At 39.7% G+C, this 16,014-nt stretch overlaps 1 protein-coding gene across 1 annotated transcript in view; it reads right to left on the bottom strand.

Moving 5' to 3' along the window:
* Positions 1-7,580, bottom strand: part of LOC120731016 (polycystic kidney disease protein 1-like 2) — a 40,196-nt gene extending 32,616 nt beyond the window's left edge. Inside the window, 5 exon segments of the mRNA XM_040027739.1 lie at positions 473-620; positions 2,914-3,024; positions 6,091-6,276; positions 6,361-6,519; positions 7,093-7,580. Coding sequence (XP_039883673.1) covers positions 473-620; positions 2,914-3,024; positions 6,091-6,276; positions 6,361-6,519; positions 7,093-7,375 — 887 coding nt within the window. The 5' untranslated portion in view covers positions 7,376-7,580.
* Positions 7,581-16,014: the final 8,434 nt, after the last annotated feature.

Genomic DNA, 16,014 nt, shown 5'->3' with positions numbered 1-16,014 from the left:
CTGCCGTGATGCGTGAATGAGGAGTGCTACACCTCTGTAACATACAAACTATCCTCAAACTGGGAGTCTACACAAAAAATGAGGTTTTTTTTCCATATCGAAGAAGAAATAACTGCTTTGCAGAGGAAGAAGCTGTGCCGCATAAATTTATTGCCATTGCTTTTAAATAGCAGCCTGGAGCAAAGCTGTCTCAGTATGTTAAGTGCCAGTTGCACTGACTCCTTGCTCCTCCTTTTTCATCCTCATCTCCTCTGCTCGTGTCTCAGGTACGATGGACTAAGTGCACTGAGAGGATGCCAAGGAAAGGAATCAAGGACGTGCAAAACTTAGTAACAAGAAAGCAGGATAGAAGGCAAAAACAAAACTTTGACACCTACACAAAAATAACTAACCTCATGTGGAAAATAATGCAGAAAATGTTCTTTAAACTCATGGCTGAAAAAACCTAAAGATTATTAATGTTGATACTCACCCTTTTGGATTGTTCAAATTAATTACATGGCCATCTCCTGTGTTCACTCTGCAGCTAAAGTTTGTCAGGGGTGAATGTAAAAGCCACTTCACGTGGATTCTGACGTCACCAAGAACCACAGCGGTGGGATTAACTGACAGTGCGAGCCCTGTGGTGTGGGAGGACGACCAGAAATGTTACAAAGCGCTTGTAGCCCAGCGAGCAAAAAATAGACAAGCACAAGATCTCAACAGATAGAAGCACAGATACCATAGAGGTTATTTAATGCAGGAGCATGATCTGATTTTAATGTGATCTGAGCAAAAAAATAAGAAAACAGCCCAAAGAAATAAACTGGAAATGCAGCCTTTGTTGTCAACTATAGATTGGTTTGTACTTTTTTTTTTTTGTTGGGATTAATGGGACTGATCATATATATATTTCTGGGGTCCATGCCATTTAATGATTTATAAACAACGGAAATTACTTTAAATTAAAAATGCAGGGAGCAAAACAGCACTCCAGTACTAAACTCTACACGAATTAAAGACCTGAGTGAGCTTCTCCAGATCTTGCTGGGGCACAAATCTCCCAGTTTGACTTTATTTCAAAGATGCCAGTAGGCTGGTTAAGTTTCAACTTTCTAAAGTGGATAGTGGGAAAACTGGAACTTTTTTGTCATTTAATCGTTTCTCTATTGCTTAAACACTTCGGTGTTGTATTTGCCAATGGGAGTTCAGTCTTTATCAGTAGGAAACGTTATGACAACACAGCCAAAATCTTCAAAATCTATGTACTCTGTCACATTTCCTAAAGCCTTCCAGCAGGACAGATTGTCATCTTTGCCTGGCCAATTCTGGCCCTCCAGCCTTATCTGTGACACCCCTGGTATAAGCCATTCCTGTCAGGTACAGGTAACATGACTGAGCCTAGAGTTTGCACAGGCTCATCGTTGGAAAAACACTGTCTGGTCTGATAGGTCTCAATTTCTGCTGTGACATTCAGATGTTAGGATCAGAATTTGGTGCAAACAACATGAAATGATGGAGTCAGCAGTTCAGGTAATGCTGTGGGGGATATTTTCTTATCATACTTTGGGCCCCTTGGTACCAGCTGAGCATCCTTTAAATGCCAAGGCCTACCGGAGAATCACTGGTGACCATCCTGTTGTAACCACAGTGTATCATCTACTGCTGGTGGCTTCCAGCAGGTTAACACACTATGCCACAAAGCTCAGATCAGCTCAAGCTTGTGTCCTGAGGATGACAACGAGTTCACTGCACTCCCAGGACCTCCACAGTCACCAGATCTCAATCCACAGGAGCACCTTTTAGATGTGGTGAACAACATGTTCACATCACAGATGTGCAGCTGCAGCAGCTGCGCGATGCTATCGTGTCAAAATGGCCCGACGTCTCTGAGGAATCTTTCCGTTTTGAATCTACCGATGTTGAGATAAGGGTCACTGTAGAAGCAGACCGTGTCTGATAGTTTGACCTATAATATAACTTGTCAGTGAAACATATAAAATGAATTTCAGTGTGAAGCTTGGATTATTTGTTTGACATTTACCTGAACAGCTGCTGCTGCCAAATAAATTAAAAAAAAAAAAACGCTCAGTACAGCTAGTCCTTTTCCTTTTTACGTTGCTATTAACATTAACAATCCATCTGTTCTGTCCAAGAACTCCAGTAAAGTATGAGAGTGATGAGAAGAGACTGTGCTCCTGTCTCTGAGTGAAACTTTAAATTGCTCATCAAAAATTTGGAAACAATTGGAGATAATTTATCTGAATTTCAGGAGCGGGACCAAGGCTCCAAACACACCCCTTCTGGGTCTTATCTATATATGACCCCCCAGTTCTACAAGATGTTCGTTCTCATTTTCGTGCCCCACCCTCCCCCCTTTTTTTTCTTTCACTTCTTCAGTTGTCATTAGTACATCGGGATCTGCCAGGCGAGACGTCGCTACCGATGGAGACAAACTCAGACCTCCATGAAATGATAAAGTTATCTTAATCTTCCTACTATGAAGTAAAGTGTTTTATTTCTGAAACTGCCTTTGTGCTATTTGAGGTAAATAATGCTGTTTTAATAATTCTCCGTGGTTAAACAAGTGGGAGAACTTCAAATCTTTGTAAGCCATATTTTTATCTTCACACTCACCAGAAGTGAAATAAGCCACAGAGTGTGAGAGAAATTTATTGGCAATGTTTTGAGAGCTAGATTGGCAGCATTTTAATTGGGGTTCTAACGCCTGCATCAAGCATCATCAGCCATAGTTAATCTTATTCTAACACTTTACTGGCTCCTAACTACTCTGTGTAGTACTCTAAGTGGGAAAATTAAACAGATGGGATAGAAAAGAACAGACACACGCTGCACTTCATGGATTTAGGAAGTGTGATTCCACTTTAGAGGAAAAAAAAATGAAATTAACCTGAGCACAGAACCGTGACCTACCGTCTTTGCAGTGGTAGTCCACAGACAGGTAGCTCTTCAGCTGAGGACAAGGGTCAGCAAAGGAGTTCGCAACTTCAGCGATCTGGCAGACCTGTCGGCCGTGGCAACGAGCTGGGAATCACAGAAGAATATGATTAGCTGCTGCTAGCACACACTGTCACACGCACACACACATGTACGCTCCAGTGGTTTCAGCAGTGTGAAAAGTTTTGCATCTGTTCATATCTTAGTTCATGCTTTGACGACAATATGCTTCTTAGCTACCAAAATCAAAGGCAAATAAATCCCTTCAAGCTCACGCACAGAGAGGGGCTTCATAATCTTGAGACGCTAAAAAATATGAAAAGAGTTGTGATAAACTTGAGATTATACTTATGGTTTGTAGAAATGAACAATATCAGCGTTTTAATGCAGTGACTGGGCTGCAAGAGAAACAGCAGCACTGATGTGTTTATTCTGTGTTCATGTAACATTTTTTAATCATAATTATCCATCCAGCCATTGTCCAATTCAAGGTTAAAGGGGTGCTGTCTCAGGGCAAAAGACAGGGGTACCCTGACAGTCTGTATCAGGACTAACACAGAGAGACATGCTCACATTCATGCTGAGGGCCAATTTAAAATCATCGAAAACTGCCAAATGTGTGTGCATTTACTGCAAATGTTAGTTATGCCAATATAACAACAAGAAACAAGAATATAGCCAGTATCTTTTTTGCCGTGTACACATCTACTATTTGGCTTTAGCAAAGATCGATGGCCTAAAACGTTGATTCTGTTTATCTGGACGTAGCGTTTTCAGCAGGGGAAAACGTCACTCGTCCAGGTGACTTCTTCAGTCTCAGCTGACTGCAACTTTCCAACATTATAAACAGTACATTTGTACAATATCTAAAACTAGCACCACTGAATGAACAATGGGCTGTGAGGTCAGTTTCATGATCATTAATATGCAAATTGTCATGACCATTGATCAGCAACTACTGATCAAAGATCATTGATCCATGGCCATGAGTCCCATTCACAGAGAGTTGGGGAATGGCTGCAGTCACAGCATTGTAAGATGGTGACAGATGTACCCTTAGGCCCCCTCCTCGATTCAGAGATCGTCTTCCCCTTTTCACGTAAATGGTCTCCTTGACTCTGCGCTCAAACCAGCGTTCCTCCCTGTCCAGGATGTTACATCCTCATCATTGAGAGAGTGTCCACTGGCGTAGGTGTAAATAGGCTGCAGAGTCCTGGCCTGACGAGGTAGCGCTTCTGTGTTGTGCCAACCGCTTCACCAGAGGTTGTTTGGTTTCCCAGATGTATAAATCCTGGCAATCCTCCTGGCACTTAACAGCGTACACTACGTTACTCACCAGATCCTTGAAGGTTCATTCAGTGGTGCTGGTTTCAGTCACTGTGTAAATGTACTGTTTATAGGGTTGGAAACCTGCAGTCAGCCGAGACTGAAGAAGTCACTTGGATGAGTGATGAGAAGTTTCTCGTCACTCAAAACGTTACATCCAGATGAACAGAATCAACTTTTGGAATTTTACTTACCTGGATGATTGAGCATGCATCAAGACAAACACTAAAGGGTTTTTAAATCCTGCTCTTCACATACGAGGAATTGAATTTTCAGGCCCCATCTTATCTTAATGACCTTGTAGTACCATATCACCCTATTAGAGCACTTCGCTCTCGCTCTGCAGGCCTACTTGTTGTTCCTAGAGTATTTAAAAGTAGAATGGGAGGCAGAGCCTTCAGTTTTCAGGCCCCTCTTCTGTGGAACCAGCTTCCAGTTTGGATTCAGGAGACAGACACTATCTCTACTTTCAAGATTAGGCTTCAAACTTTCCTTTTTGCTAAAGCATATAGTTAGGGCTGGACCAGGTGACCCTGAATCCTCCCTTAGTTATGCTGCAATAGGTGTAGGCTGCTGGGGGACTCCCATGATGCACTGGGTGTTTCTTCTTCAGTCACCTTTGTTCACTCTCTATCTGTTTATACACCTCACTGCATTTAATCATTAGTTGTTATTATTATTAATCTCTGGCTCTCTTCCACTGTGTGTCTTTGTCCTGCCTCTTTCCTCTCGCCCCAAACTGCTTGCGTCAGTTTTTCCTTCCCACTGTTACCAAGTGCTTCCTCACAGGGGCTCATGTGATTGTTGAGGTTTTCGCTGTATACATTTATCTGACAATATAAAACAGTTTGAGGTGGTTGTTATTGTGATTTGGTACTATAGGAATAAAACTAAATTGAATTAAATTGAACTAAAGTTTCACAGATAGCCTGTTTTAAAAAGATGATTTGATTGGACCATATCTGGTTTCTGGTTGTTCTAATTTTGACAAGGAATACCAGAAGGCTTACCAGACTTATGGGTGTAGAAATTATGCTGTAAAAATAGCCAGTAAAGCCTGATAAAAGGCTTTTGTTTGCAGTTGAGTGAAAGCCATGAATATTCCAAACTGATACTTTGAATGGTGGTCTGCAGTTAGTCAGTCATTTTAGCTGAGGCACATCTGCAGCATAGTAGATAAAAGGTGGGACAGTGCCTGGTACTAATCCATATGTAGAAATGTGCTTTTTATTGTATGTGTTTAATGATTTTGTACGTCACTAAAGATGCTATAGATTGGATGTGCAGTTTAAAAAGGTGAATGCGCTCCAAACCACAATGCGTGCTGAAAAGTCCTCCCAGTGCCCGAACAGGATGAAATGGAATCAAAGTTAAACGATGACAAACGGCCGCCTGCTTCAGTCATCAGTTAAATTCAAAAGTCAATATTTACTCTGATAGATGGAAATCATCTATGTATCTTTACTGACAATTAAGCTTTTAAGCCATTGTTGTTTGCGTTCTTACGTAAATGTCCCGATGGGCAATTATCTTTACAAAGAAGGGGCTCCAGTGAGACAGTGTGTTCTTTGTGATGTAAGAGATAAGGCTTCTACGTGGATAGAATTTCACCACAGTTTTCATTCATGCAGAACCTTTTATAAGGCGCCAGTGTTTGTTTTCCTACCCGAGTTCAGCAGGTTTAATGAGAGGGACCATTATGACGCTATGATCACTGTGCAGATTAGACCGCTCGCACATAAATTAGAATTACAAGATCAACAATGAAATAATGATGAAGTTATCTCTGTAGTTGCTGCACTCAGACGCCATTTGACCGTGTTTTACCTGTAATTGATTCTACAGCGTCCGCCCAGCCGCACTCATGTTGTGGGGATGCTGGTGGAGGGAACTTGGATCGACAGTAATGAATACTCTTACGACCGTAGAAGCCACCGTCTATCATCAACACCTGACCCGAACCACACTGCAGAGTGGTGTTACGACCCTCACACACAATGGTTCTCCCAGACTCTGAAAAGATTACAAGGCAGTGTAAAAGTAATTCTTCGTATGGAGTGATTCAGTGTGCAACACAGTCTTCGTCAGAATACTTACCAAACTGGCAAATAAAACTCCGGTTTTTGCTGCAGTTGTTTCTGGCCTCCCAGTGAAAGCCCGAGTTTCTCAGGACGTAGCCACAAGCTGCTCCAGGCTCTGGACTGCTCACCCACTTTGAATATGTGACAGGTGAACCATCGAGCCAAGAGAGATGACCTGATGATGCAAAAAAGCCAAAAAGCCCACTGATGAACATACACGCATCAATAATGCATCTAGAGCAGAGCTCATTCAGTTTCTGTTACCATTTGGAGCTTACAAAAAGTTTATTATTATAAACTGCGGTCCAAGTTGACTCCAACTACTAACCTGGTGGGTGTAAGTTGTTTTTTTTAAAAGTGTACTTTATATTTTTACTTTGTGCAGAATTCTCAATCAGTGTGTTATATGAAGCCATTTCTCTCTATGCTGTGAAAATCTCAGTGGGAACAAATTTACCATAATTTGTCAGACTGCTGATTTCCTAGCTCTTTGTATTGTGCCGTGTTTAATCTGAGCATTCTCCACCATCCGAGATACAGAATTGATTTTCTGATTGATTTTCTAACCACAGGAGAAGAGAGCATTATCAGTGCAGTAAGAAAAAGGCGTCTTTGGTCGTTTAGTTTTGGAACTGATGCACAGTTCTTCCATGCAAACGTTTTGTTGTTAATGTTTGATTTAAAGTCATCAGTTAGAGGTCTGCTGGGAAATATCCACTAACAGTAAAAAACAAGTGTGACTTCTTACCTTCAGCAGATGGTGCCACACCAAACCAAAAGTCTTCCTTAGTGTCCGTGTGTCTCTCGAGGAAGTACTGGGTGTCCTCGTCAGGGATAAAAGCAAGGTGTCCTCCATTCCCCTCACACCAAGCTTGAGCGCTGAAGAAAGAGCGCCGGATACCCACAAATTCAAAGCAAGAGCCCCCGAAAGCCCTTTGGTGTTCTGGACAGGTGACATTTGTCTCATTTTCAGCCAAAGAGTGACAGCTGAGTGTCATCAAGATCAGCAGGTGCAAAATTGCCTGGCACATCCGTTCTGCTCTCACCTCCGAAATCAAAAGTTAGTCTCACTAGTTCTCTTTTATCTTTTCTTGGAGGTTTCAGGTCTGAACTGATGTTTTTAAACACAACCGAGTGACATCCTACAGCTGAGCGTGTCTGACAGAAGCACCGCTCACACACCCTTTTGTAGTTACTGTAGAACACTGTTGACGTACTATCCTAGCTTCAGAACCAACGAATGCATTTGCGTTTGTTACATAAACAGGAACAAAAGGGAATATGAAACTGATTACACAGTACTAAAAAAATGCAAGCCTAGTAAGTCTGAAGGTTTACACAACGAGTCATCGCTATGTTAAAGAAAAACGAACAATCAAATTATGTTTTACTTTATTTTTTTAGTTAAATAGTTTCTTTTCACCCACTGATGAAACTTTTTTTTAAAGTACACACGAGTGTGTGTGTGTGTGTATTTGTCTTAAAAAAATCACACTCTACAAAGACAGAGAAATGTCAACCTTATTTTATATTTGTCTCTGCAGTAGTTACAACTGATATAAGAAAGTGTTTTTCACTGTGATGAATCCAGAGATAATTATTATCCTGCTGCACATTTCATCCCAAATCTGTCCTAAAACCATTCAGCTCATAGTTCTTCGTCCACTTTCTAGTCATTTATCCGTTCTATGTTGTCACACTTTTTCAGCAAATAGCTCTAAAAACCATGTTACAGTATGTTCTGCAGTTGCATGTTCTGAAGCATTTAGCAGCTACAAACTTAACTATGTTACATTTTGATAGCGCCTGTCCATCCAGTTTTTTTTTTTTTACAAACCTGAGTATGTCTTTGACACAAGAAAACCACAGGATATTTTTCCCAGTAGCTTGGATCAATTGGGTGGACTAAGAGCAGCGCTGCACTTTGATTGTGTCATTGATTTCACAGCAGGTGTGAATTCAACCAAATGACCAAGAATATTGGACATAATGCCTATAGTCTCCAGCTATCCACAGCGCTGTTGTGGCTTGTAATTACAGTAATTTCAAGAACTGCAATGACAGGACACTCGGATCCTTCAGGATGTAAAATGAAATGCTGTCTGTCTGTCTCTGTGCCTTGGTATATCCCTGAATCCTGGGATGGGTATCAATGCACTTTACTAAAACTGTTTCTGGGCAGGTTTTTCTGTGTGATGGTGCACATCATCTTTCTAACTATCACGGGGAGTGCTGTTATTGTGGCTGGTGACACATGAACACCAAGACCCAAGGTTTTCCTTAAATCAGTTTTATGTGGTTTACCTTCCACTGGTTTGAGTATTGTGGCTGATCAATGTTACCTTTTAAAGAGCAATAAAGACCTTCAGCTGTAATAAAGCGAGAACTGTTTCTGAAAAGATGCACCAATATTTTATATTAAACTGAGGCTTACTTTAGAGTAACTCCCAAGGATGTTACTGATTCCCGTAAGGAGGCACATTTTACATTGGAATTTTATTTATTCAGGAAGATAGTCTTGAAAGTAAAACTGCAATTTATAAAGAAGGTTGGGTACAATAAATATCACCTTTCTATTTAAGCTGCTGCCTTTTTTTTAAACGTTCTTATGAGTCACTTTTATATATTACTTGGGATGCTTCACAAACATCTTTCCTCACAAATAATTTTCTCTCCACAGTTGCACCTACGGCGAGTCTTCCTCACCCCCTTTCTTTCCCTTCGTTTCTGTTCATCTTTCATTGTGAATCTGTGTTACTGTCCTAGCATGTGTCCTTCTAATATGCTTCATTTAATCCTTGATGGCTTTTCATTACAAATGCGTGACTGAACCATTACAAAAGGCTTGTTTGTAGTGATTCACTGCTGCGAGCTAAAATTCCGTGTTTACATCCTGGTCATGTGTGAGCAGTAGTCATGGGCACCTGCAGCCACTGTGCTTTGTAAAAGGCTTTTAGCCACTTAGAACAACAAAAGAGGGCGGCTTTGTTTCCAGAATGAATGAGATCCTGCGACTCTGCTGCAGTGATTCGATCTGTGGAGCTCGGTTCTGCCACGAGTCAGAGATACCTGAACGTCTTCTGTGTAAGTTGTTTTATTGTTTTATCATTCACCCAATTATTGCAATCATCTTCTAAGAACACAAACAGAAAACATGGAAACACAATGAGTCACGAGCAAGTTTTCCTACCAAATTATGGCAGGTAAATTCAACCTGGTAAACCTGGAAGTTTATTTTGAACTTTTGAACACGTTAAGCTGCAACACACCAAAGCAAGCTAATGCAACCAGCTGACCGGGTCTAAAGTTGAAATCCAAATATTGAGACAAACCAGCAGTTTCTTGTATACAACATGGGAAGTAGCAGCTGCAGTTTTTTACCTTTCATGACCTTTCATACTTTTAAACAGTCAGTTTTATGGTTTACTTAAATATAGAGACCTCCTGTCTCCATATAAAAAGATAATAAATAAATAACAACAATAATAGAATAGTAGAACAATAATAGAACTAATCAGGCCAAGTTTTTCTCAAATAATAAGGAGAAATTAAATGTAAAATGCATTCCAAACAAAAGACTTGGCTGTCAGGAGGTTAAAAAATTAGCTTTTTAAATGTCAAAACTTCTGTCTTCCCCCGCGTTGCTGTTCCTTTTGTAGCTCAACGCCTAATGCTCAATACTGCCTGGCCATTAAGAATGCAGGCCGTGTTCAATAACAGATGGATGTGGACGTTCTTGAACCTGTAGACTAAGAAATGGAAATGAAACACTTTAGTAAAAATGGGCACAAGAGCCAATAATAAAGATTTTTCCAATTGTGCCTGGAACAAAGCCATTTCACCCGACAGCTGATGACATAAATCTGTGTGTGGAGGTAAGCAGGTTTATTCCATGAGCTGAAATGTCATGTCCTGCTTCACATTTCATGTCTTCAGTTCAGCCTTTTAAAAAAACTGCAAAAGGACAACTGGGTGTTAAAAACACTAGAAGTTTTAGAGGAAGCCTACATCACAAAAATGATAGATTTGATGTTATTATTTTTTTAAATAGAGAAATAAAATATTTTGAGAAATGATTTCAGTTGTAATACTTTTTTTTTAATCTTGGCCTTTTCTTCCGATGTGTTTGTGTCTCTTTTTTTACCGTCTGCTGTTTGCTTGATTCTGTTGACTTTTGTGCCTGTTTAAGGTTACTTCCTGTTGTATTTTTTAATGCGCATTTCTGCGTTTTAACCTTCCTCCTTTGTTTCTTTTCCCAGCCTTGCTTTTATCTTAATTGACCTGTTTCCTATTATCTTTATTAGTGCTTATGTATCTGTCTGCCACCTGCACCCAAATACTTCCTCTTATTATCTTCTGGCTTCTCTCATTAATTTTTTTCCTTGTTTATCTGATTGGACTTTTTGTATTGCACATTTTGTTAAAATGAATTGTTTTGGAATTGAATGTTTTGCCTTTTTAAGTTATGAATTTATGTTAACCAAGTACATTATTTTTCAGTGATTCCAAACACACTGCCAGTGCAACAAAACCATAAGCCTACCAGGATGGAAAAGCATGCAATGGAGCAGTGACAGTCCCCAGATCCTGGACATCAACATTACTGAAGCAGTGTGGAATCATCTTGACAGAGATAAGATAAAAAGGAAACCAACATTCAAATAAGAGCCACGAATGTCTTCAAGGAACTTTTCAAGAAACTATTCTTGAAGATTACTTAAAGAAATGACGAGGATCCTTGTCTGAGACACTTCTTACTTTATTGAGGACTAAAGATAGAGAATGCTGACCTTTATCCACATTAGAATTATACAAACGGTGTTTATGCCTAATGTCATCTACTGTCATGTATGTTTTCACATATTTAAAAAAAAAAAATTCAGTGCAACTTTTTTCCTCTTTTCTGTCACAAAATTTGAGAAAATTTCTATTCTAGGTATTAGTTATTGTTTCTATCATATCTCCTCCCTCTTCAGCACGTTTTGAGCACCTTTAAGGAAAACTGCTATCACTGCCATTCAGTTGACATTCAGTATGTCTCTTTTAAACCCACAGATGTTTCTAAGCTGCAGTCCTGAACAGGATTTAAACACTGTTAAAAGTTGGATAGTTCACAACTTTCTCCAACTTAATGAAAAAATGTTATAAAAAGGAAGTCCTGGTTTGAGCCCCTGACAGAGTTATGGTCCCCCTGCAACAACTGCTAAATTGTCTCTCAGGCGCCTTGGGGTAATTTTAAATCTGCTTTCACTCTCGATGTTCCCGTCAAATCTCAGGTTCACTTACTGTAACTCACTGTTCACTTGTCTAAGAAAAGACTGCCTAGAACATCTGCAGAGCTCTTCATGGACAAGCACCAGCTTACATCAGTGGACTGCCATACGTCCCGAGCAGGTCTGCGAGGCCATGTGATCAGGGCCGACTTGTTGTACATCATACAAGGCTGAAAACTAAAGGTGACAGAGCTTTTGTCACAGTGGCCTCCAAACTCTGGAACTCTCTCCCTCTGAGCTTGAGATCTGTGCACTCAGTAGTTTCTTTCAAGAAACTTCTAAAAACTCAACTTTGTAGACTTTCATTCAGTCGGCTCTTTTTTCTGTTTTTATGCTCTGGTAATTTGTTGTGAAGCACTTTGGGATCTTTGTCTTGAAAGGAGCTATAAATAAGACTTTACTTTAGTTTACTTTACTCGCTTATAGGTCTGATTGTTGGGGTTTTCTCTGCATTGTTGTCGGCTCTTTTCCTTGCAATATAAAGTGCCTCTAAGTGACCGTTGCAATTTTGTGCTACACAAATAGAATAGAAAGCAGATGTTTTTGCACCTCTGGAGCGGTGGGGTGTGCGTGAACTCAATGCCAAGGAGGAAAACCATCAGCAGTGATCTTAGAGAAGTCATTGTTGTTGCCCATCAATCAGGAATGGGCTAATCAGACCATTTTCAAACTATTTAAAGTTTATCACTCTGCAGTGAGACAGTATTCACAACTAGAAAACATTCAAGACACCTGCCAACCTTCCCAGGAGTGGACATCACAACAAATACACCTCAAGGTCAGACTGTGCAATGCTCAGTAAGGCTAATTAGCATGATAGATAAAATGATAGATACAATTCATAACAGTACAAAAGGAAAACACCATAGGAGCTAGGCACCTAGTAGTCATTGAATAGACTATGAAGTCCTCCGTATACCAAAATATTCTCACGCTTATTTGAGGCCATCTGTCTGACAGCTGAAGCTCAGACAAAACTACACCTGCAGTTCAACGATTCCCAGCACAGCAACAAATCTACAGAAGAATGAGTGAAAAAGAAAACAGTCCAGGTGCTGCAATGGCCCAATAAACTGAAGCATTGTTGTGAGGAATCGTGTGCCTCTCGATATCGCAAAATGAAAGGGATTAATATGACAAATTAACACACTAAACGTTCAGTCTCACCCTCTCACTCTCCCCACTTGAAAGAGTACGACATAGAATTACAGGCACTCTGGATAAAAATGGAGTCAGAGAATGAAAAAGGTCAGCTGAGAGTTGAGATGATTAAGGAGCTGCTTTCTCCATCTGCAGGAACAAGTGGCTCACTTAGAGGAACTCCTGGAGCTGAAGGTAGAGAACAAAATCCAACAAACTCCAGATATATAACAAGGCATGTTTTAATATGGAAACTTTATAAAACCAGATATCTAAGGTAAAGGTATTTCTTATTGTTTCAGACCTAAACTTGTTTGCCATGTTTCCAACCATTTATCTGACCAAATCTTGGTGCTACTGGGAGCTCAGGTCTGTGCAGGCAAAGGATTATTAGCTGTGGTCCATCATCAGTTTATGTGTGTGTGTGTGTGTTTAAAACATCACCTTATTGACAGTAATTAAAATACTAAGTAATAAAAGTACACTCATGAGTAAATTAATCAAATAATGTAAAATATAACAAATCTTATCTTTCTTTTGTCTGCTGCCACCTTTGGATGGATGCCCAGTGTGTGGAGAAACTGAAGGTAACAAATGCCATCTGTAGCTCAGATGGTGGAGCAGGAAACCGAGTAATCGGAAAGTTGGTAGTTTGATCCTTGTCTGCCCCAGTCTGGATCCCAAATATCCTTTGGCAACATACTAACCTGAAGGTACTCTTCGATGCATCCACTGGAGCATGAATGTGTGTAAATGTATAGCTTGTGTAAATGGGCAAATGAGGCAAGTTGTTCAAAGTGCTTTGAGTGCTCAGTTAGAGCAGGAAAGTGCAGATATGTAAGAACCCGTACATTTATCATCTTTTAATGGTAAACTATCAGTTAGTAGAATAATAATCATCATATGGTGACTGTCTGGTCAATCGTGTTGTCGGTATACAGCGAAACAAATCAGTTGTTTAAATTTTCTTGTATGGGGTGAAAAAATGAGCAGTAATCTCGCTGGAGTTTCAGTTCTTTTTAATTGGACTCTTGTTGTGTTGATCTTGATTGTGCACTTTAACTATATTAGGCTAACATAGATGAAAAACTAAAAATAAATGTGATTAAAAAGTTGTAGTTAACTGAAAAAAGTGCAAAACTGTAATAATGTGCTTCACTCTGTTCCCAGTAATGAAACATATCTGGAGGACTAACCCTTGCTGGGTCTTTGTGCTCCATCTTTATCTGCTTCAGAGACCAAAGTGGTTTTAAACTCACATAATGTTTTCTCAGTTCATCTCATCACATAAAGGACATCCCTCAGGTCTGAAAACAAATATGTTGTGTTTCATGGTGTTTGAGCTGGTGTAGCTACTCGTATTCCTTTCTCTTAGATAGCACTGGTGTCCTGTGCTTTCAGGATGTGATTAAATGGTTCCTTACATTAAAATAATGCTCAACAGTAACAGACGCTAAACAGTTTCTGTATCAGATAAATTGCTGTAGGGACTTTCACTGCATTCTGGAGACAGCCAGAAAGAAAGTCGCGGTCTAGCAGAATAACAAAAACTAGGTCTGCAGTGACTCTGGTGCATGAACAAATCTGGTGACCCCAGAGCAGTTATTTGGCACAAAACTCTTTGACACTCTTGGAAAACAGTTTTAAAGAGTTTACAGGGAGCCATATTGGTCGACACCCACACTGCTCTGCTGTTTTGCCATGCAGGGCCTGGTTACAGTGTAACACTGTTACCAGTTTGGTTTAAGTGTTACTCTGGGGTTTATCTACAATGTGCATTTTTCTTATGTGCCATACGGAAGATTAAGAAAGAATTGTATTTCTTTGAATCACTACTGCACAGCATTCATATCATATGTGTCAACAATTTAATGTGTCAGCAATTTAATGCTGAGACATGTTGAGTGATTACATTTGGATCTTTTGTTGGGAGATGCTTTCAGAGATGACTGCCCCACTTTCCTTTTTTAAAAGCTTTCAAGTAATTCAGAAACCAGGAAATGACAATTATAGACATATCAAATTATTATCATTATCTTTTTTTTTCTTTTTTTTTTTACCAGATTGCACAAACATTACAATCAGTGCACTTATAATTGTCTGTGAAAAAATGAGTCATCAAATGCAATCACTGCAGGCTGCTGAACGCTTGCAGAAAAACAAAAGCAACAGAGAAAAAGTGATATTCAGAGTTTCCTTTTTCAGGAACAAACAGTTCGCCCCGATCCTGGCCCATTCTGCGTGCTTTCCTGGGTCACTGCTCGTCACTTCCACTGACAATACTGACATCATTACTCTGGTCCATTCATTTTCTTGCCTGCCTTCTGCGAGCCAAACAGAATCGATTCTTTGTGCTGTAAATCTCAGCGCTCTTCTGTCATTCTTTGCAACAAACCTCCTCCACATCTCTGCCTCACCACTCGGAGGCCAACCCAAGTCTTCATCTTCTTCTTCATCAGTATTTAGCCTCTGAGGAGTCTTCTCCCATCTCCTCTCACTGCTGGGATTCTGACGATTCATCTGAGTCTAATACTTTAAGATACTTTAATTGAATTCTGAATCTCAGCAAATCACATTTAATATTTCCAAACAACCTCTCTTTATTGAAATGTGATGATAGCATCATATAAACTGCAAATCATGGCCTTTTCATATTATATTAGTACTGTGCACTTGGAAAATGTTTGTTCCATAATATTTTTCTAGTTTGACATTTTTTCAGTGCATTCGTTCTTTTGTGTCTTTGCCTCTGGCATTCATTTCCAGGATAGCTAGCTTCCTGGCTCATCATTCAAAAGTGGAAGTGAGTCTGATCTGGCCTTAAACAAACTTATTTAGTACTTTAGAAAACCTGGTTCAAATACGAGTGAATATCAAGATCGGATCATGACAGTTATGCAAAATAATTTTGATTTATATGGAAAAGTCTGCATATAAGTGCTCATTCAAGGTGTTATTTAACATATATCTCCAATATTTATGATAACTCCTAAAAAAAACCCTACTGACTGGCAAAGCACAGAATGGATTAGTGATTTGCATACTCTGGGTCCATTTATCTTACCATTAATCATCAGTCTGAAAGTATCAAGAAGATGCTAAGATATGCTGTTTCCCAAATTCTGATTAAATTCATTACTGGTGTATTTGATTGAACAGAGCTGGATGTTTGGCCAAAAAAAGGAAGCAACAGACAAACAGTGTTGCCCAGTTTTGGCCCCTTTTTTACCTTTGAAAAATATTTGATTTCTCACAGT

Source organism: Simochromis diagramma, unplaced genomic scaffold, assembly GCF_900408965.1.
Source record: "Simochromis diagramma unplaced genomic scaffold, fSimDia1.1 OVJJ01000343.1, whole genome shotgun sequence".
NCBI classification, from domain to species: Eukaryota; Metazoa; Chordata; class Actinopteri; order Cichliformes; family Cichlidae; genus Simochromis; species Simochromis diagramma.
Note: the sequence above shows the minus strand (reverse complement) of the source record. Positions and strands in the feature narration are given on the sequence as shown.